The sequence below is a fragment of the Nannospalax galili genome, unplaced genomic scaffold (assembly GCF_000622305.1).
Source record: "Nannospalax galili isolate Female #2095 unplaced genomic scaffold, S.galili_v1.0 scaffold507, whole genome shotgun sequence".
Lineage (NCBI taxonomy): Eukaryota > Metazoa > Chordata > Mammalia > Rodentia > Spalacidae > Nannospalax > Nannospalax galili.
The window spans coordinates 835064-856287 of NW_008356261.1; the positions used below are offsets into that span (position 1 = coordinate 835064).

Below are 21224 nucleotides of genomic sequence, written 5' to 3' on the forward strand. Positions count from 1 at the left end.
GCGTGATCTGGCTCGTTGTGGCCCTTGCCCCAGGACCCCCATCGCCTGAGCCACAACTGGGAACTCAGGTAACAAACAGCCTTTCACTTTGAAGATGGGACTTTATTTCTCTGCTCCCTCTGTACCTGGTCCCTGTGCCCTAGGCCATACATACAGAATTGGAGGACATATGGTGGACCCTACTCCTGGGGAGGCCACAGCTAAACATGATACAGAGCCTGCCTACTGCCCGAGACCCAAGAGAGCAGCCCCAGCAAGGCTTAGTTCACTCATGCATGTGCTCAGCTTGGTGTGCCCAAGTTCTAAGGGTCAGTAGCGCCATCTTGTGGGTCAGCTCAGTATAAAACTCCAGCTTTGAGGGGCTGGAGGGATTACTCAGTGGTTAAGAGCGCTAGCTGTTCTTGCAGAGGACCCGGGTTTGATGGCCTGCACCCACAATGCAGCTAATGATCATCTGTAACTCCAGTTCCAGGGGATCTGATGTCCTTTACTGACCTCCATGGGCACTGCATGATACAGGTGCACTTACATACAAGCATAACACTCATACATGTAAAAAATAAAAAACGAGGCTAGAGAGATGGCTCAGCGGTTAAGAATACTGGTTGTTTTTGCAGAAGACCCAGGTTCAAATCCCAGCACCCACATGGCAGCTAACAACTGTCCGTAACTCTAATCCCAGGGGATCTGACAGCCTCTTGTGTCCTCCTCAGGCATTGCACAACACAGGTACGCTTACCTACATGCAGGCAGTACGCGGATACACATAAAATAAAAATAAAAAAGTACACACATACACATAAATAGGGTATGGTGGCATACGCCTTTAATCCCAGCACTTGGGAGGCAGAGGCAGGCGGACCTTTGGGAGTTCAAGACCAGCCTGGTCTACATAGTGACTTCCAGGACAGCTGGGGCTACAGGGAGACCCTGTCTCAAAAAGACAAAAATAAATTTAAAAATTTTTTAAAAATAGGGGCTGGAGAGATGGCTCAGAGGTTAAGAACACTGGCTGTTCTTGCAGAAGACCCAGGTTGGAATCCCAGCACCCACATGGCAGCTACCAACTGTCCATAACTCCAGTTCCAGGGGATCCAACAGTCTCTTCTGTCTTCCGTGGGCATTGCACGACATGGGTGCACTTACCTACATGCAGGCAATACACACAAATATTAAGGGGCTGGAGAGATAGCTTAGCGGTTAAGAACACTGATCGCTCTTGCAGAGGACCCGGGTTCAATTCCCAGCATCCACATGGTGGCTACAAACCATCCTTAACTCTAGTTCCAGGGAAATCTGAAGCCCTCTTCTGACCTCCACAGCATTGCACGACACACGGTGCGCTTACATGCAGGCAATACATTCATACACATAAAAATAATAAAAAATTAAAAAATTTTAAAAACCCACCAGCTTTGAAAGGGTGTTGGAGGCATATGCCTAGAGTCCCAGCACTCTTGGGAGGCAGCAGCAGCAGTGTTTAGGGACAGCCTGGTCTACTTGGTTCCAGTCTAACCAGGACTAGTGACCCTGTTAAAATGGAAGCGGCCACAGGAATAAGAGAACATGAATGCATCGCTCAGCTCTCATCACTGAAGCTCCCTCATGCAGCAGAGGGGCCAGGAACACAAAAGGTCACAAATGTCCAAAACACAGACTAGGAGTCTGCAGAGTGTGGGTCCTTGCACAGGACTCCTATATTAAAATCTACCCACTCAGGGCTCATTGCAAAAGAGGGGGCAGGGCAGAAAGATTGTAAGAGCCAGGGAGGAGGTACAGACCAAACCAAAACAGTCCTACAGGCTCCTGGGACTCCCACAAACCTCCAGCAGTGGTGTGAGCATACACAAGACACATGCCAATGTAAGCTTGAATGACCCCAGTATAGCTGCACACTCCTAACTTTGTAACATTCCTACCTTTCCTGCCTACAGACCTACTCCTGAATTGTGTTTTCTCGGTATTTCATAAAAGCAATCAACAAGGCTTGATGTGCCAAAGTCCAACCTTGTTATACTAGGAATCATTGAACTGGTGTGTTGCACTGTGAAGCCACTGGTTTTCCAGGCATGGTGGTGCATACCTTTAATCCTGGCACTTGAGATCCAGGCCAGCCTGACCTATATAGTAAATTCCAGGCCAAATGGAGCAGTGTCAAAAAGACCAAAAAGAAAAACAACTTTATATGATGTACATGTGAGGGTGGATGCATACATCCATAGCATACATGTGAAGATCAGAGGAAAACTAGCTTGTTCTTCCACTGTGGGTCTGGGGGTCAAACTTGTGTGGCACAGACTGGATAAGCCATCTTGTGGGCCATTTCATTTTTCATCATGAATAATTTAACCATGAACACCTGTGTAGCTTTCTCTTGGGTAGATTATCAACGTGCTTGTGAACACACCCTGAGCACGTGAGAAAAACCTTACCTCCTCAGCTGCCACTCCTGGGGATTTGTTCATTCTGTTCTCCAGCTTGCTGTCCCCCTCCTCCACTGAGTACTGGGCAGTGGCAAGACCCATGGAGCCAGAGGCCCGGCTCAGTCATAACCCACTTCACCTGGTCCTACCCATGTGCCTCAGTGCAGAACACAGAGCTCCTGTAGAGCCAGCCAATCAGCTCTCAAACCCCATCAGTATGACATCTCCCAGATATAAAGGTGCCCCCTAACTCATACTGAAACCTCACCTCCAAGGTGATGTGTTAGGTGGGGCACTGGCTCTAGGAAGGGATCAGTGACTTCAGAAGAGGCCCCAGAGAGTATCCCCTCCCATCAGGTAAGGCACAGAGGGGCATCTGAGCCAGGAAGCCTTTATCAGATTTTTAAAGTTCTGTTGAGGGACGTTCATTGACCATATTCAGAGCAGATGGGGATGGTGTAAGGCCAGGGGGGGGGGGTCCAGACTCAGGTGGGCTGACCTGCCTTTTGTTTTGTGTTTTCCTCATGAAAGGTAATGTTTTTGTTGTTTGACTATATAGCCCTGGCTGGCCTAGAACTTGCTATACAGACCAGACTGGCATTAGACTCAGATCCACCTGCCTCTGCCTCCCAACTAATGAGATTAAGTTACCATAAGTGTTCTCATTAAAGCTTTTTAACCACCAAAAAGCCTTCCACCTGATCACTGGCACTGCCAGGCATGGACTGGTACCATCTTGGAGCTGGGTTGTGAAATGTTCAAATGGAGGTGGGAGTTGAGAGGTCCAAGTTTGAGATATTCTAGTTCAGGCTAGCAGGCTGGTCCCTGGAGGCTACAGTCCAGGCCACATGTCCCAGGATTGAAAGCAAACAAGCATGTCCAGGAGGGAGATGGCCATATGGCTTCAACCAGTACCCAACAAAAGCCTGTCAGGGTCTAGGAGAAAGAACTCATGGCTACCTCTCCATACAGTTCAAGCCCACCTGCAGCATTCCTTCTAGAAGTATATGAAATACTTTGGATTATATAGGCCAGAAGCCACTGGGCAGGCTGTGGGGAACACAGGATCTTACAGTGTGACATTCACTGATGTATTTTTTCCCATGTCATATGGGGCAGGGTGACATCACTGTCCACACCAAGGGCCCAGGATCATGCCAAGCACAGGCCAACAAGGGTCAAACAAGGGAGCACTTCAGCAGGAGTGCTGCCAGTTTGGGGTCACAGTAACAGCTATGATTCACTTTCAGCTGGGTGAGTTCAGAGCACCCTAGCCTGCTGGCCCCTTCCCCATGGTTCCCACCAACACTTAAAGGAATGGGAGCAGCCAAAAGGCCACAGAGGGGAAACGCCCCATCCTAAGATTCTACAGATGGGGTCCCTCCCATGGACCACTCTTCCTGGAATGTTCAACTTGGAATTCTCAAACTACCTGGCTAGCTGAGACCCTCCACACCCTATACTGTGTACTGGGCTTTGAGAAAAGTAGTGATCAGTCCCTGTGTTGGAGCTGATACTCCAGAGGTCTAATTCATACAGGCCTCCAGCATGCCACAGGGTCCAGATGGGGGCCCCTCGTCAAGTGAGGACTAGCATGGTCTTTGGGGGCTGGCAGAAGAGGCCAGGGCGAGTCCAGCTGCTGCCTCTAGGCCACCTGAATCGTTGAGGGGATAGCATCCAGGTGTAGATTTACTTCCTATGGGATGAACATGAGGTCCAGGCTCAGCACTAGCGTGCAGAGCATCTCCAACATTGCCCAGCAGAGGGAGCCAGTCTCGAAGCAGCAATCTACCCAAACCCCTTCCTGGAGCCTCACCGGCTGCCGCAGAGGAAGAGCAGATTCTGGACAGCAGGAACAGTGGAGTTGGCATTCTGCCCGGTCACCAGGTGGCGGTCCAGCACCACATGTACGGCGTCAGGCTCACTGGCTAAGAAAGAAGGCACGAGCCCTAGGCATACAAGGCCCAGCCCCAAACCCAAACGCAAACCCACTCCCACCCACTGAGAAGCCTGTGAGCAAGGGGGTTGGGGGGTGGTGTATATGATTTATGTTCCAGTGGACAGCAGGAGAACCTGCCTGGGTAAGCTGCTGGCCATGGGGGTCTATAGGGGGACCCCTGGCCATTGGGCTGATCCTTCAACATAGCAGGCAGCCTGATCCATTTAGGTATAGGGGCACCATTTGGGGCTCACCACTGAAACCAGCACCAGAGTCCTTCACAAAGTCTTCGACGACCAGCGGCAGGCGGGCAAAGCCAGGTGCCCTGACAAGCTCATACACAGAAGGCTGCGGGGGTGGGAGAGGGGGCTGGGTCAGACCAGCCACCCTGCCAATGCCCTTCTGCCCTCAAGACCAACTCCAGGGTCCAGATGGGTCAGATTAGAGCAGCAGCCTCAGATACCACATGAGGGAGACAAAGGACACAGGAGGCCCTGGACACAGGCAAGCCTTAAGTCATCTTTTCGGGAACAGACCACTATGGCTTAGAGTGCTGGGCTCCCCCAACGTCAGGGCACATATGTGATCAGAATGAGATGGACTGGCATCTTGAGGGAGCCTTTGGTGGGTTCCATGACTTCTATGTAGGTATGGATCACCCTCACTTGAGAGGCCCCAGCCTGTCCCTGCCTCCTTCCATGTGCCGGTACCCATCACAAGGGACAAGGAGGAAGTAGCTCAGACAGCATCAGGAATAGCAGGTCATGGTGCCTGCAGGAATTCCTCCTGGTATGGGTGGTGGAGGGAAACAGGACATGGTGGGGCACTGGCTTGCCCATGCAGCACTCACCCCTGTCAGACTGTAGCCCTGGAATACCCAGGACCTGTCCTCACTGGTGGCACAGCACAGGGCAGCAACACCATGGCCAATGGCACAGATGGGCTCTGAAAGGAGCAAGGCAGTCTGAGACCCTGGACACCAACCGGGTAGCGTCCGCCCCTCACCCAAGGTGGATGCTTCAAGACTAGATTTACTTAGAGCCCATGCTACCTCGGTTTTGAGACACACATGCAAGCACACAGACCTCCAAGTTCATGTACCAGCCACTGCCTCAAACTGCAGAGAGGAAGCCACTGTGAGCTGGGGTTGTCCCGGGGCTAGCCTACCCTGCAGTGGGGCTGCCCTGGCTCCTCCTCAAAGGCTACTTGATCAATGCATTTCCAGAGCTGAGGTGGCTGGGACAACTGCTGCAGGAGCAGAAACCAGCCCTCACCAACAAGGGATGTGTGAGCCCAGCCTGTCTGTATACTGGTCTCTGATGAGCACCCTGCCCCAGCCTGCAGATGAGCTCATCACAACAGATCGCCCATTTCCACCAGGAATCCAGACAGCACCCCACCTAGCCCACCATGGAAAGGGCTAAGAGGGCATGGCCACCAGCTCCCTCTGAGCCTGGGATGCAGTGACTGACTGCAAATTTTGTTTAGTGGATCAGTGTGTTGTGCACGTGGACACAGAGCAAACATCTGCTTGTGGGTCAGAGTCACTGTGGCTCTCCATCTCTATCTGGTGAAACGACCCGGTATATCCAGCTATCAACTCTGATCCCTGTCCTCACCAGCCACTCCCATCTGCCCCGAGCCTGGCCTCTAGCTCCCTGTGACCCACTGGTTTGGTCGCTCCCTCCTACCCCCACCCAGGCATCTGCCTGCCAGCCTGTCCTCCAGTTTCTTGTCACCCACTGCTCTCAGAGTGGAAGTGTTGCAGTATGCGAGCCAGGGACCCACTGCTGGCCAGGTCGGTCAGGGCACCAGGACAGCTGGGAATCAGGAGGGCGTGGTACCGGGCACCTGCAGGGGAGACCCCAGGTCAGTCACAAGGACATGGCTAGGACATGGGATTCCTCCATAGGGAGCCACTGGCCAGATGGTACCAAATGTCACTTCCCCAACATGGGTTCCAACTTCTGAGCCTCGTGTTCTTGTACACCAGCCTGATTACAGACTCTCTGCCCACAGCTCCCCAGCCAGGATCTCAAGAATGCTGGGGCCCAGGATATGGACCAGAGGCTCCAGTCACAGTGCTGCTTAGCAAGCCCCAGGGCTGCTTCAGAGACCGCCCCCCAACCCCACCTGTAACTGACTATACTAGGTCTTAGTTACTTGCCCAGGGGGAGAAGCATCTGCCCAGCAGGGTCCAACCTACCGTCTATGGACTCGAGCTTAGCAGGGCTGGCATAAGCCTTAAGGCGGAAGTCTTGTATCCAACGTGCATTGTTCTCAGTCACATCCACAAAATCCATTGCCTTCCCCTGTAGAACCAGAGCCCAGAGGCCTAGGATGAGTTCTGGGATCTTCTCCCTCCCACCTTTGGCTCACAGGAAACTTGGAAATAGAGATGTGAAACACCCCAAGGCACAACCAACAGTCGGCTTTTCTGGCTGGCCCAAGCAGGGGGCCTCCAGTGACTATATAGGGAGAGCTCCAGAGAATCAAACCCCCAGTTATGTGGGGCCCAACACAACCCAACTCTGAGGTCTTGCCATGGAGTCATCCTACCCTGCTCCCCTGCTCCCTCCTGGTCCCCGGTCTCCTAATTATAAAGTGGCAACAACTGTCTCGCCCAACTTGTGACTTCAAAACATGCAAAATCACAGATACACAATGTACACTTGCTGTGATCAATGTGACGTCCCTGGGGTCTACAAAGAATCAGAATCTCCCGTAGTAGAAGTATCTGTGCAGGCCCCCCACACTAGGGCCAAGTCTCACCTTCCACTCAAAGGCCTGCAAAAGTGCAAGCCACAGTGAAAAGATCTCTTACCACAGGTAGTCAGAATCCAGGGAACTGGAACCAGGACCATGCCACTAAGTTTGGCTGTAGATGACCTCACTCTGATGCAGCTCCTCCTGGTCACATCAACGCCCCCATACTCGGCTAGTCTCAACCCGAATAGGAGAGGGCCTCAAGTGTTCTCTAGAGAAGGGTGACTACACTTACCCCAGGAGTGGCCACCTGTAGGTTGGAGGCAGAGCTGGCCAGTGTGAAGCAGTGGAAGAAGGACTGAGCTGACACACCTACAACAGATGGTCCCAGAGAGGTATGGGCATGACAGAGCTAGCTGAGCAACCCCTACTCCTTGGAGACTGTTCCAGTGACCCTGGGACTGCCCTGGCTCCAGCAGTTAGGAGCAGTCCACCTCACCTACTTGGGCCTACTCCATCTCACCTACTTGGGCCTACCCCCCTGGGACAGGACAGCAGCACTTCAAGGTCAGAAATGTGGAATTAAGGACATGCTCAGAGGACACAGCATGTCTACACTCAGCCAGCCCTGGCCACTGGCCACTGGCCCCAGAAAGCCCTACAGGTGCTCCCATGACTCTGCAGCACCCAGGGCAGGCTCTCCCCTTGACCTGGTACCTCTACCTTCAGGCCCCCTGCCCACCTTAACTGTCCAGCAACATGCCCACACCTCTGACTTCATCCCACTCTGATCTACAACAGGTATTTCCAAAGGCAAACATTCAGCTCATCCCTTACAGAATCACCAGGATCCAAGGCATCCATGGCCAGGGAAAGGCAGCAGTAGTAAGCACCCTACAACGTACAGGCAACAGGAGGGCATAGTGTCCCGAGTACTCTTCATACCCAGGACACTCAGGGACCCCATCCTCCCAAGGATATGGGATTCTACCCCCTTTAGGTTATTCCCTGCTCCCTTCTGCCATTAAAAAACTCTTCAAGCAAGGTGTGTTGGTACACACCTTTAATCCCAGGACTTAGAGGCAGAGGCAAGTGGATCTCTGAGTTTGAAGCCAGCCTGGTCTTCACAGAACCAGACCAACAAAGGATGCAACCCCCACCTGGATTACTTAAAAGGAGAGACCCTGCCTCAAAAAGACCAAAAAATAAAATTAAAAAATTAAAATAAAGCTTGCACAGTTCAGAGGACTCCAGGCCACTGTAGGTTGGGCACAACCTTACTGCCCTCAGGGAGCAGGGACCCACATCACCTCAAGTGCAGTGATGCCTGTACTGGGTCAATCTGAGGATGCAACTCCCTAGCTTCATATTTATTTATTAATTTTTTTCTTTCTTTTTAGACAGGGCCTTTCTGTAGCCCCACCTGGCCTGAAACTTGCTATGTAGACCAGAACACCGGGTCAAAGGCACGCACCTCCCCCACCCCAGCACTGCTTTTGGTTGTTTTGTTTTTCTTTCTTTTGAGACAGGGACTCCCTGTAGCTCCAGCTGGCCCGGAACTCGCTATGTAGACCAGGCTGACCTCGAACTCACAGAGATCCGCCTGCCTCTGCCTCCCAAGTGCTGGGATTAAAGGCATGCGCCACCAGCCACCACGTCTGACTACTCATTTTTAAAAAAATATTCTATTTATTATTTTTTGTGTACGAGTGTATTGTCTGCATGTATGTTAAGCGCACCCATGTCATGCAATGCTCGTGGGGTTAGAAGAGAGTATGGGATCACCCCTTGAACTGGAGTTAAAGACGGTTGTGAGCCACCGGTCCTCTGCAAGAGCAGCCAGAGCTCTTAACCGCTGAGCTATTTTTCCAGCCCCTTCTTCATTCATTCTTATGAGTTAATACGTTTTTAGTGGATGATGTTCACATAGCATGGCAAGACAATCTCTTCAACCCCTCCCAGACTATCCCCACCGGTTCTTCCACCCCGCACTCCCCAACTCTCTCAAGGTACAAGGTACAAATCCCGAGGTGGCCCTCGCTCTACCACCCCACCGTGATGATGTCGGGCCGGTAAAGTCAACCTGGGCTGAGCCCCGCCCCCCAGATACACAGCAGGCGGTTGGGACCCAACGAAAGGCCAGCAGACCCCCTTCCGTGGGAACCCCTTCCCGGAAGCGTGAGGTGCGGCCCAGGACCAGGGGGACGCAGGGGCAGGAACGACGGCAGTCTGGGCCCCCAAGGCGGACCCGGCGGCAGGGCGGGTCCTCTCCGCAGTCGCCCCAGGCCAGCGCCGAGTCCCAACGGGCCCGCCCCGGGGACGTGCAGGGTCCAAGGGCCCCCACTCGCTGCGCCGGACAGCCGCCCAGGGCACCTCACCTTCCGCGGCGCCGCTGGCCACGAGGAGACATGCGGGCCGGCTGGGCAGGCGCTCGGACGCCATGGCCGCTGACCCGGCTCTCTGTCACACGGAGGGGCGCGACGCGCGTGCGCGAGGGGCAGAGGGCGCGGAGGCGCGGCTGCCAGAGGCGCGGCTGCGACGGGGAGCGGGATGCGCGTTCGCGAGGGGCACAGGCGCGCCTCCCATCGGGGTGGAATGCGCATGCGCGAGGGGCAGGGGCCGGAGCTTGCCTGCTGCAGGGAACGCGACGCGCCTGCGCGATTGGTGGACGCCAGGGCTCATCGCGACAGGGAGCGAGACGTGCCCGAGCCAGGGACGGAGGGCGGGCTTGCCTGCTTCGGGGGAACAGGATGCACCTGCCGAGGGGCACAGGGCGGGGCTGGGCTGCCTTGGGGAGCGGGATGCGCATGCGCGAGAGCAGAGGGTGGGGCTCAGCTGCTCCGGGAGGCCCCGTGGTCTTGGCCCGCAGTAACTTAAGGCGAACGGGTTGGCGGCGAGGGTTTGCGTCTTGCGCCTCTGCCAGCTGAACGAACTGTGCTCGGTGTGCCCCGGAGCAAAGACCCGGCGGGCCCACTCGGTGAGGGCACGCGGGCGGTCACAGAGTAGGCGGGTCGCATGATGGCGGGGGCGGGGGCGTTCCTCGGCGGAAGGTGGCCAGGGTTCCTGGCTTTTAGTGCGCTCCAGAGCGTGGGCTGTCACTTCCTGAGTTGAGGTCGCCTCTGGGATGCGACGTTGGGTTTAGTGAGGAAAGTCCACATTGCCTGGGAGGCAGGTCGACCTGTATGTGAAGGGATTGTTCGTTAAGTTGTTACCCCATGGGAGTGAGCAAGGAGCTGCATGGGGCCTGGAGCCCAGAGTTCGGCGCAGTCTGACAGGGTGCTTGGAGACTCGCAAGCCTGAGATCAGACCACAGGCCTGGGTGATCACAGGCCTGGACGACCACAGGGAGGGGCTTCTGGGACTGTAGCCTGTCCCATCCCCCACAAGAACGCATCCCTGGACGTGAACCTCAGAAGCTGCAGGAGCCACATAGCCAGAGTTCACCTGCATACACTGTCCCACTGGTATGCTACTGCCTCCTACGACACTTGAAGTGGCAGAGCCATCCAGAGGCTTGCTGACGAAGCTGGGGTGGTTGCCTAGTGTGCTTAGCCACTGTTGCTCGTGGATGAGGGAGCCGAAGCTCAGCCCTGACACCAGCAGCAAAGTTGTTGTGTACAGTGTACCCATGGGTGGTATGTTTATGGGTGAACAGAACCTCTAGTTTCCAGCGTGGGTGAGCCTGGGGGAGTGCTCATGGTCCACGTGGAGTTCAGCACTCTGGCCTCCATAGTCAGGTGTGACAGAGAGGCAGTGGTTGGCCAGGAGGTACATCTGGCTCTGACATTCCTAGACAGGGTTCCCCTGGTCTCCCTCTGTGGTCAGTGGTAAGCACCCGAGGCCCCATCACATTGCCTAGAGTCAGGCCCTGGAGTAAAGCCTTGCCTGCCAGGCGGCCTCAGCACATCCAGGTTCCTACCTGCCCAGCCAGGTGTGCTAGTGCATTTGCCCCCAGGGGCTTCCTGCTATAGTTGCTGTGGCTAGGCCCTCCCCCTCTCCACAATAGCATCCTTCAGGCTAACATCTGGACCTGGACACCTAGGTATGATAAGGGCTGCTGTGGGTGAGTAGTGGGCAATACCCTCACTGTAAGCAGAGCACAGGGGGCCTCCAGGATATCCCGTAGGCAAGCCTCCTTCAGGTCCATCATAAGGGAGGTCCACTTCCCCTTCCTGTGCTGATGATACTTCTCTCAAAGCCTCTGTCAAGGTCAAGTCTAAGGTCTTGATATGAGGGCATTCTAGAGCATCAGATCCATTGGATTTCTAGTGCACTGGTGGTAGGGGAGTGTCTTAATTAGCTTCTGTTGCTGTGATAAAAACACTGACCACAACCAACTTGGGGAGGAAAGAGTTTATTTGGCTTACAGCTCACAGTCTATCATCAAGGTAAGCCAAGACAGGAATTCAGGGCCAGAACCTGGTGTGCAGACCATGAGGCACACTGCTTACTGGCCTCCTCTCACCCATGCTCAATCTGGTTTCTTATACAACAAAGGACCACCTGTCCAGGGGTGGCACAACCCACAGTGGTCTGCACCCTCCCACATCACTCAGCAGTCAAGAAAACGTTCCACCAACATAGCCACAGGCCAGTTCATTTGAGGAAATTCCTCAACTGAGGTTCCTGCTACCCAGGTGTGTGAAGTTGACAACTGAAGTTATCCAGCACAGTTGACCCCTTGTCAACTCGACACACAAACACATCACTATTAAATCACCACCTTTCCATTTCCTAGACCTAAGCTCTCATATCAATATTACAACATAAACCCATAACTTTAAAAGTCCCATACTCTTTAAAAATTAAAAGTTCAGTGCTGGAGAGATGGCTCAGTGGTTAAGAACACTGGTTGTTCTTGCAGAAGACCTGGGTTCAAATCCCAGCACCCACATGGCAGCTAACTGTCCATAACTCCAGTTCCAGGGGATCTGACCACCTCTTCTGACCTCCGTGGGCATTGCATGACATGGGTGCACTCACCTACATGCAGGCAATACACACATACACATAAAAATAATAAATTTTTTTAAAATTAAGCCAGGCATGGTGGCACATGCCTTTAATCACAGCACTCAGAGGCAGGCAGATCTCTGTGAGTTCAAGGCCAGCCTGGTCTACATAGTGAGTTCCAGGACAGCTGGGGCTACAGGGAGACCCTGTCTCAAAAAGAAAAAGTTCAGAGTCTGTTTTTTAAAAAGTCTCTTACTAGCCAGGTGTGGTGGCATATGCCTTTAATCCCAGCACTCGAGAGGTGGAGGCAGACAGATCTCTGTGAGTTCAAGACCAGCCTGGTCTACATAGTAAATTCCAGGCCAGCTGGGGCTACAGGGAGATTCCATCTCAAAAAAGACAAAAAAAAAAAAAAAACCACCTCTTACTGTGGGCTTTTGTAAAATCCCAGACAAAAGGGAAAATCAGACACACTTAAGCAAAAGCAAAGTACAGCACACACAGCTTGGCTCATAGATGCAGGCTAGTACCACTCAGTAACCCACTGCTGGCCTTGGTTGTCGCCCATGGCTCTGGCATCTCCAATATGCCAGGGCCTCTGCTGAAACAGCCTGTACCTTCATCACTGGCTTCTGTCTCCTCACAGGGCCAAGCCTCAGCTGCTCTCCATGACCCCCTCATTCCTTAAAACCAGTACCACTGGGAGACTCTTACACATTGCTAGGTTCTGCTGCTAGTTTGATGTGCAGTCTTGGCCCCCTCTAGACCACAGCTGTGTGCTGAGGCAGAGGAAATACTTCCCAGATGATTTACCTTGACGATGCTAGTCTCATGTTAGAGCTGATTTTCAGCCCTAGCTAACGAGCATCACTTGTTCCAGTAAAGCACAAAAGGTTTCACTTCTAAAAATTCTTTGTTCCACACAAACAGCCCTTACAGAGTCTTTGCTTCCCTTTGAATCTTCACAAGCCAGGCTTCCATCTTCTCTTTCAACATAACTGTGCCAAGCTCCACAGCAACAGCTCACTAAGATCTGAACACTGAATGGCTTTTCTAGCCCAAAGTTCCAAAGGCTTACACAGTCCTCCCCCAAACAATGTGATCAGGTCTGTCTCACAGCAACACCCCACTCCATACCAGTTTCTGTCTTAGTTGGCTTTTCTGTTGCTGTGATAAAAACACCAACATCAACTTGCAGGGAAAGGGTCTATTTGGCTCACAGCTTACAGTTTCATCAAGGGAAGCCAAGGTAGTGTCAGGGTTTGGATTGACAGCAACCCCCTCCCCAATGCAGCAGGGCCTCAAGGTTTTGCAAGCCCCCTGAGAATGCAGGAACTGAGTTAATGAGCACCCTAACCATCTGCAGACAAGATAAACAGACTGTCTACACCTTTTGACCCAAGACCTGATTACTGCAAAAAGCTGTTTCAGCCCAGTCTGCTTCCTCTTTGATAATCTTAAAAGACAAACAGGCCTCTGCACCCTAGACTCATGGATGTAGGAACTGTCTGAATACAAGCTATTTCCCCTGTCAAGTTCACAATGTAAAGACTCCTCGTCCCATGACCCAGATCCTGGCTGACGGAAGGGGACAGAAAGGGGTGGTTTGATAGAGGTTGTTCTCTCCTGATAAGCCCTGGGCTCGCTCGCTCTCGCCTAACTTTTTAAAGAAATATTTTCCTGCCTCCTGCATCCCCTAAAACTCCTTGTAAAAACCCCCAGCCAACAGCCTATAAACCAACTCCTCTGTCCTGAAAAGGGGAACTGTCCCATATCTTTTTCTCTGCCAATAAACTGTATCCCACTGGGGTTCTTTGTCCTGGTGTTTGACTTGACTTACCTATCATGTGGTGCCAAAACCAGCCCAAGACCTCTGGGACCTGCACCTCCAGGACCTGCAGTCTTTTGGGAATAACACGTAAAAAACTCTGACTGGACTTGGCTGCCATTACTGGCCTCTGTGAACACCACTGATTAGGCTTTGAGGTACAGTCCAACTCTTCTCTCTCTGTCTCTGTCTCTGTCTCTCTCTCTCCCCCCCCTCTCTCTCCCTCTCTCCGCCTCTCTCCTCTCTCTCTCCTCTCTCTGACTGCCTTTCACTCTGGATTGTACTCTGCCTTGCTTTCACTTCTCTCCTGCTCTTCTACATCTTTTGATCTCCTTTTGGGTTGAATTTGGTCACTCCGGACCTGACTCAAGGCCACCAGGCAGCACTGGTCTCCATGACCGTTCAGTGTCTGGCATGGCTACTGTGTCTGCCTAAGCCCACCTGGGGGGCGGACCTGCCCTCCATTGCTCTCAAATCCATTATCTTAGAGTCTCGTGGTCTGAGTTAGGTCTTCCAAAGGAGCACAGGCCCCTCCCAGCCTGCTAAAGAGTTTCCAGCTTCCCTTTGTGACCAGGGTCCCAGAGACCTTAGTAGCCTATTCCCTCCGCAGTGGGTGCAGGCCTCTTGTCTTGAGGTCATATCGGTCTCCTGTGTACCCCTTTTGAGCTTTGTCTCCACGGTCCCGCATTTCTCTGTTCTAGCCCTACTCTCTGGAACTCCAGAAGGAGGCCAACCGTGCAGAGGCACAGGCTTGACCTGGAAAGGCGGGTCCTAAGACTGGGTGACTGGGAAGGCAGACTCTGGAAGTCTCGTTCTCCTCCTTTTTCTCTTGTAGCCTCTCATTGAGCCTCCTCTCCCTTCTTTCCCTTTCCTCACCCTGGCGTCTCGTCTTCACTGTGGCTTTCTCATGCTCCGTGATTCGGAGCGCTCCCTTGTCTCTCCCATTCTCCCTCCTGGCTCGTCACCGTTCTCCCATCCCATTCCTTGTACTTTGTCTCCCTCTACTGGCTGGTTGCACCTCGCTCTTGTTAGAGGGTTTTCCACTAGTCTCGCTTGCCTGGAAAATTGCACGGATGTGTTGGAAAACCTTTTCCTTTCTCTGGGTACGGACACTGTTACCTGAGATGGGAACACGCACCCTTCCTGTCCAGGACAGGAACTCGCCTTCTCCCTCCCTGGTGGTCTGATTGCAGGTCGCTGCCTCCAGGGACTTGGAAAAAAAGAGGAGGGGCTCTTAGGCCTGTCCCAGGAAAGGACGCTTTTCTTGGTGACTGGTTCTGCACCGTCTCATTTTGTTCTCTGTTCTCTCCCGTCTCTCTCTTCCTCATACCCTATGTTTTCCTGCCCGGACTCTTGGCCCTGCCTCCGCTCCCCGTGGAGCGAGGATCCTCATTGTCTCCTACTTGCTTGCTGGGTTCCTTCTCTATCTCCTCTTCCCTCTGTATATAATCTGTTGCTATGGAAACTGCTCAGTCCACATCTGAGGGCCTCAGCCTCTTGCTTGTCTTTTTTGAGGCAGGGTCTCCCTTTGCCCCAGCTGTCCTGGAACTATGTAGACCAGGCTGGCCTTGAATTTAGAGATCTGCCTGCCTCTGCCTCCCGAGTGCTGGGATTAAAGGTGTGTGCCACCACGCCCGACTTGTCTTCTTAAATCCTTAAAACAACTAGGACTTTCAGATACAATCAGGCCAAAGGCCTTAAAGTTCCTCTGCACCACTGCTGGCACCAGTACAAGTTAGATAATGACTGTGTGGCCAGACACCTGAACCTTAGACTACAAAGTTTTGAGAGATTTAGATAATTTCTGCCATTGTAATGGTGAAAGGTCTGAGCTCCCTTTTGTCCAAGTTTTTTTTTTTTGTTTTTTTTTTTACTTCTTGCTAATCCCTCCCTCCATGTCTTGTGTTCCTCCCATCAAGTTTTCGACAAGACTCTTTCAGGGATCCCAATCCATGGGTTCCTACCCCCCTCGGGCGCCTCTGCCCCTCCTCCCTACCCCTCTACCTGCTACCCCTCTACCTTGGCCTTTGATCCTAACATAGTTGACAAACTTCCTCCAATCAGAACTCAGCCTCAACCCCCTCCTGCCCCTCAGCCTGAGGCACAGCCAAATCCTCCTCCTCTCTCCTTGCTATGACCTCCTATGCTTTCCCTCCCTTCTCCACCTCAAACCCCCTCTTCACAATTTTCCCCTCCCATCACATGCAATGCTCTAAGTCCTTCACTCCCTCTCCCTCCATTAACCTTACTCTACAGTCTTAAACAACTCCTTAGTAAACATCCCACACTCTCTCCTATTCCAACCTCTAGCTCAAAGAACCCATTTATCCTATATCTGCTTCTACCCCTACCTCAGTTCCAGACCCTGCCTCTGGTACCCCTGAGTCCCCTCATGGACAGAACACCCCTCCCACTTCTCCCATTCTGGCCTCCTCCCTGGCCTCCCCTTCTGTTTCTCCTCTATCTCCTCCCAACCCCTCTGCTATGTTAAATCACTCACTCCCACACCCAGTGTCAGCCCCCACCATGGTGTCTTTTTCCCCTCCGGGAGGTGGCAAGTATAGAAGGAGTGGTCAAGGTCCTTGTCCCTTTCTCCCTTGGAGATCTATCTCAGCTCAAACGTAGAATAGGCTCTTTCTCCACTGATCCCACACACTTCATATAGGAATTCAAATACATCACTTGTAGCTATAATCTAACCTGGCATGATCTTTTTATGATTCTCCAGTCCACCCTCATCCCTGATGAGAGACATAGGGTCTGGACAGCAGCACAGGAGTATGCTAATGAGCTTCATTCCACTAACCAAGCTCACCCTATTGGTACTGAGGCAGGTCCCCTTCAGGACCCTGGGTGGAATTACCAACTCCCACCAGGGAACCAGGCAGGACCTTCCCCAGGTAGAGCATCCAGGGACCACATGATCACTTGCTTCCTAAGGGATCTTCAGAGGGCTTCGCCCCCTAAGGAAGTTAACTTTGAAAAGCTCAGGTTGATTACTCAGGGCCCTACTGAAACCCCAGCTCAGTTTATGGACAGACTTACTGATGCCCTGATTCAGTATACCAAGTATGACCCAGAGTCCATGCTCCACCGCCACTTTATCTTATAATTGGCCCCAGCTATCAGAAGGAAAGTTAGACACTTAGAAAAGGGCCCTGAGACCCCCACCAGAGATCTGTTGGACATGGCATTTAAGGTCTTTAATAACTGGGAGAACAGGAGAAGGCAGACAAGCTCACCCTGTCCAAACAAAAGTACCAGCTGATGGCTGCAATCCTATGGGCTCCTCCCAAGAAAACTTTGGACACCAGCGGGGCACAACAACATCCATCAGGACCCTGCTTCGAGCGCAGAGCCACCAGACACTGGGCAAAGCGATGCCCCAACCTGTGACCACCTGTGTGGGCAATGAGGTCACTGGGGAGTTGATGGTCCTTCTTTGCAGCATCAAGGTAGACTACTCACCTCCCAGACCCAGCCTGCTTTACAGGGTTCAGTGAACGACCTTCTGGGCCTGGCAGCTAAAGACTGATGAGGTCCTGGCTCCTTGGCCCCCACTGCCTTGATGACCATCTCCATGGAGGAGCCCAGGGTGGCAACCATGGTGGCAGATAAGAATTTTGTTCTGGACACTGGTGCATCATAGTCTGTTCTCCCTTCCTACTCTGGTAAAGTTTTCCCTCACAGATCTCCTTGGTGGGGGTTGATGAGAAGCCCCACAACCCCAAATCAACAGGACCCTTTTCATGCGTATTCTGGAAGGTGCCTTTAACTTTTCTGGTTATGTCCAGCTCCCTTACTTGGCAGAGATCTCATGCAAAAGCTCTCCCTGTCTATTTCTCTCCCCTTCTCCACATGCTTCCTCCTAACCCCTGTACCCCACCCCCCAAAGCCAGGTCTTGGCCACTTCCCCCTTCTGAGATAAATCCCAAGGTCTGGGACACCTCAGCCCTGGAACTAGCCTCTCATCACACTCCTATCCGCATTTCCTTGAAAGACCCCTCCCTATTTCCCACCAGGCCCCAATACCCAATCACACTCAAACATCACCATGGATTTAAGCCTATAATCCAAAGGCTTATGAGAGCTAACCCCCTTAAACCTACTCATGCACCAAATAACAGTCCCATTCTTCTGGTCAAGCCTGACGGCTCTTACCATTTGATCCAGGATCCTTGTCTCATTAATACAGCAGTTGCTCCCATTCTTCTGGTGAAACCTGATGGCTCTTACCATTTGATCCAGGATCCTTGTCTCATTAATACAGCAGTTGCTCCCATTCTTCTGGTGAAACCTGATGGCTCTTACCGTTTGATCCAGGATTCTTGTTCCCATTCGCCCGGTCGTCCCCAACCCTGGACTCTCCTCTCTCATATCCCTTCCTCCACCACCCACGTTACTGTCCTAAACCTTAAGGATGCTTTCTCCTCCATGGCCTTACACCCTGACTCTCACAACCTCTTTGCATTCACCTGGGAGGACCCTGACACTGGCATGGCTTCCCACTAACCTGAACTGTCCTGCCTCGCCCAGGATCTAACCTCCCTAGCCCTAACCCCTCCACCGTCCTACAGTACGCAAATGACCTACTTCTTTGCTCTCCATCCTTCTTGGTCTCCAAGACTAACACACTCAAACTCCTCAGTTTTGGGGGGGACAGGATATAGTGACTATCAAGTGGAACTTGGATATGGGGACTGGATGTTGGGAGACATGAGGTTCTGGGGATGGGGAAGGGTACATGCCCTCCTTGACATGTAAACACTCCTCAGAGTGGAGGGTGGGGAGCTACCTAGAGATGAGAGGCAGCCTTCAAGTGGCCTTCAAGATCCAGGTGAAACCCTCTTAGTATGGTTTGAGTGGGACTCCTGGACTAGGTGGATTCTGGAGCCTCAAACCCCATGCACCTATGTCATTCAGACCCACACCAAGCAAGCAGAGGGCAGCAGTGACATCCCCACTGTCAAGTCTAGGGGTGTGAAGGACCCTTCACATGGTGCGGAGTGTCTGCGGTATTGGTGAGAATGCTGGAGCAGCTGTAGGCAGGTGATGGCATTTGTGGCCTGGTGTGGGGTGATGTGATCAGGAGGCAGACATCCAGGGTCCCCATAACAGGGAGGGAGCAAACAGAGGACAGGGTAAGGAGCATCCCTTAGATACATCCCTGGATCCATGAGGCTGCAGTGGGGAGGTGAGAAAACTTAGTGCAGGCACATACTCCTTCTTCTGTAGATTATCTAACCTGGGGGTAAGGAGCACCACCTTTCCTGCCCTCTCTCAGGACTTGGTCACTGTGTTAGCAACGTTGACCCACACCGGGTCCTTTTTCCGTATTGGACTTGTAGGGCCAATAAAATCAACTACCATGAAGCAGCAAACAAGGTTCTGTTCTTGGCCAAAGGATGAGAGAACACTAAGGTATGGCTCAAATCGCCTTTCAACCATGGCAGCCGGAGGGTCACAGATACAAGTCAAATAGAATAAAGGGAGGCCGAAGGGGATAGTTAGGCATGGGTAGGAATCCCGCATTCCCCTCCCCCTCCCCGTCTGTCCCTCTCCAGGCTGGGTACTGGGATTATAGGTGGGGATTGACCAGGAATTTGGTCCTACTTCTCTCTGTCTTTTCCAGCCATTGTCATCTATCATGGCATCAAAAGACAGGCCCTTTCCTGAGGAAACAGGGACAATTAGATAGGAATGTGCATAAAGGTGAGTGAACAGATCCACTGCAGTGGGAGCCTGGCTGGTCTAGTTTTGTCTCCGGGGCTGAGTAGTCAGCTAGCCAGCTAGCCAACTTCCTTATTTCTAGGCTGCAGGAAGCATGGCTCAGGTATTGTGAGCCGCCATTCTACAGAGAACACCAATAAACAGGTGGGTTTTTCGTTATTGGTTTCCTGAGACTGGCCTAGAACACTATATAGCCTTGACTCTTGCTCCTCCTGCCTCTGTTTGCTGCGTGCTGAGATTACAAATGGGTGCCACCATGCCCTGGTAGGCATGAACACTTTAGATGACATATGCCCCACTTGAGGGAAGAATGGTCATTATGTAACCATCAAGGGAGGAGAGGAGATACTCTAAAGTGAGACATTCCCTGTAGCTATCAGACTACTGGAACAAGGGTCTCCAGGGAATTGGAATTTCCCCCAGAAATCCCATGCTGGGGGAAGGGAATGGCTGCAGCCTGATGCTAATCAGAGGAGGAACTTGTGTTCCAGAGATTTCCCATAGTACTGACAATTTTTAAAATATTTTTATTATTTTTTATGTGTATGAGTGTATTGCCTGCATGTACATAAGTGTACCCATGTCATGCAATGCCCAAGGAGGGCATTGGATCCCCTGGAACTGGAGTTACAGATGGTTGTTAGCCATCATGTGGGTGCTGGGAATTGAACTCGGGTCCTCTGCAAGAGCAGTCAGTGCTCCTAACCACTGAGCAATCTCTCCAGTCCAGTTCTGACCTTTTATACCACCTTGCTGAACAAACTGGAGCTGATAGGTGGGACCATACCTTGACCAGGACTGCTTAGTTTTGTATGTCCTTGCCCTTTAAACCTAAACTAAACCTCTTGTCAGAACCCTAAAGATGGACCTCGAGGGGGCACTGAACCCCTCTATTTGTTTCTCTCCCACATTGAATAAATCTTTCTCTGATTTTTGCCATTATTTGTTTCTTTGGGGGTGGTGCATGTGTGTGAAGGCTAGAGGCCAATCTCCAACCCCTTATTTGCTTCTTTAACTGGTGTATTGGGGGTGGGTAGTCAAGCCTAGCTTGTTACGACTGTCAGAACTTTGACCCAAACAACTCCGGTAACAGTTTGTTAAGGCTGCTGACGCAAAACACAGCTTTCATCTCAGTGAATAAGAGACGTTTCTTCTGAGCCAAATATGAGTGACTATGGCCAGGAAGCATCAGTGAAGATGTTCTGAATGAGTTCCAACATGGAAGTGGTTACGTGAACTTTTTATAATCACAGAACAAAAAGTCATAAACCAAAGCATTTTCCAAATACATTGGTAAGGGGGCACCAAACAGGTGGGCAGCTGGGAAATCTCTGCTACAGGTTTCAGATGCTGTCTGGTAACATTCTTAGCTTTTGTGTTGGCAGCAGTTAGCGATCCACTGAGTTAATACAGTCCAAAGTTCTGCCTGATAGCAGGATGTTAGATCAGACACAGAGATGGGCAATGAGTAACTACAGAGGGGACTAAAGATGAGCTGACATGATCTGGCTCTGAATCTGCAACACTCTGACCACAATCACAGTGAGGTCCTAGTCATCCAGTCAGCCTTAAGAGTTTTGCTTTTGTTTTTTGTTGATTTTGTTGGTTGTTTTTTTGGGGGGGCGGGGTTGCTATTGTTTGTTTG

At 52.0% G+C, this 21224-nt stretch overlaps 1 protein-coding gene across 8 annotated transcripts; it reads right to left on the minus strand.

Annotated features, from left to right (window-relative positions):
• Window positions 1–1082: 1082 nt before the first annotated feature.
• Window positions 1083–9653, minus strand: Gatd1 (glutamine amidotransferase like class 1 domain containing 1). 8 transcript variants are annotated; one of them, XR_607998.3, is made up of 9 exons: window positions 9447–9653; window positions 7364–7440; window positions 6569–6674; window positions 6106–6213; window positions 5213–5307; window positions 4617–4710; window positions 4240–4351; window positions 1411–1530; window positions 1090–1146 (listed from the first exon to the last, which is right to left on the minus strand). XR_607998.3 is itself a non-coding variant. In XM_008854407.3 (8 exons), exons 1-8 carry the CDS (start codon window positions 9508–9510, stop codon window positions 1143–1145), a joined length of 660 nt encoding a protein of 219 aa, XP_008852629.1. In that variant the 5' UTR covers window positions 9511–9653; the 3' UTR covers window positions 1083–1142. The 8 variants fall into 8 exon arrangements, 7 of the variants coding, with proteins under 7 accessions (XP_008852629.1, XP_029412666.1, XP_029412665.1 ...); XM_008854407.3 differs by lacking the exon at window positions 1411–1530 and having other exon boundaries at window positions 1083–1146; XM_029556805.1 differs by lacking the exon at window positions 1090–1146 and having other exon boundaries at window positions 1319–1530; window positions 6151–6213.
• Window positions 9654–21224: the final 11571 nt, after the last annotated feature.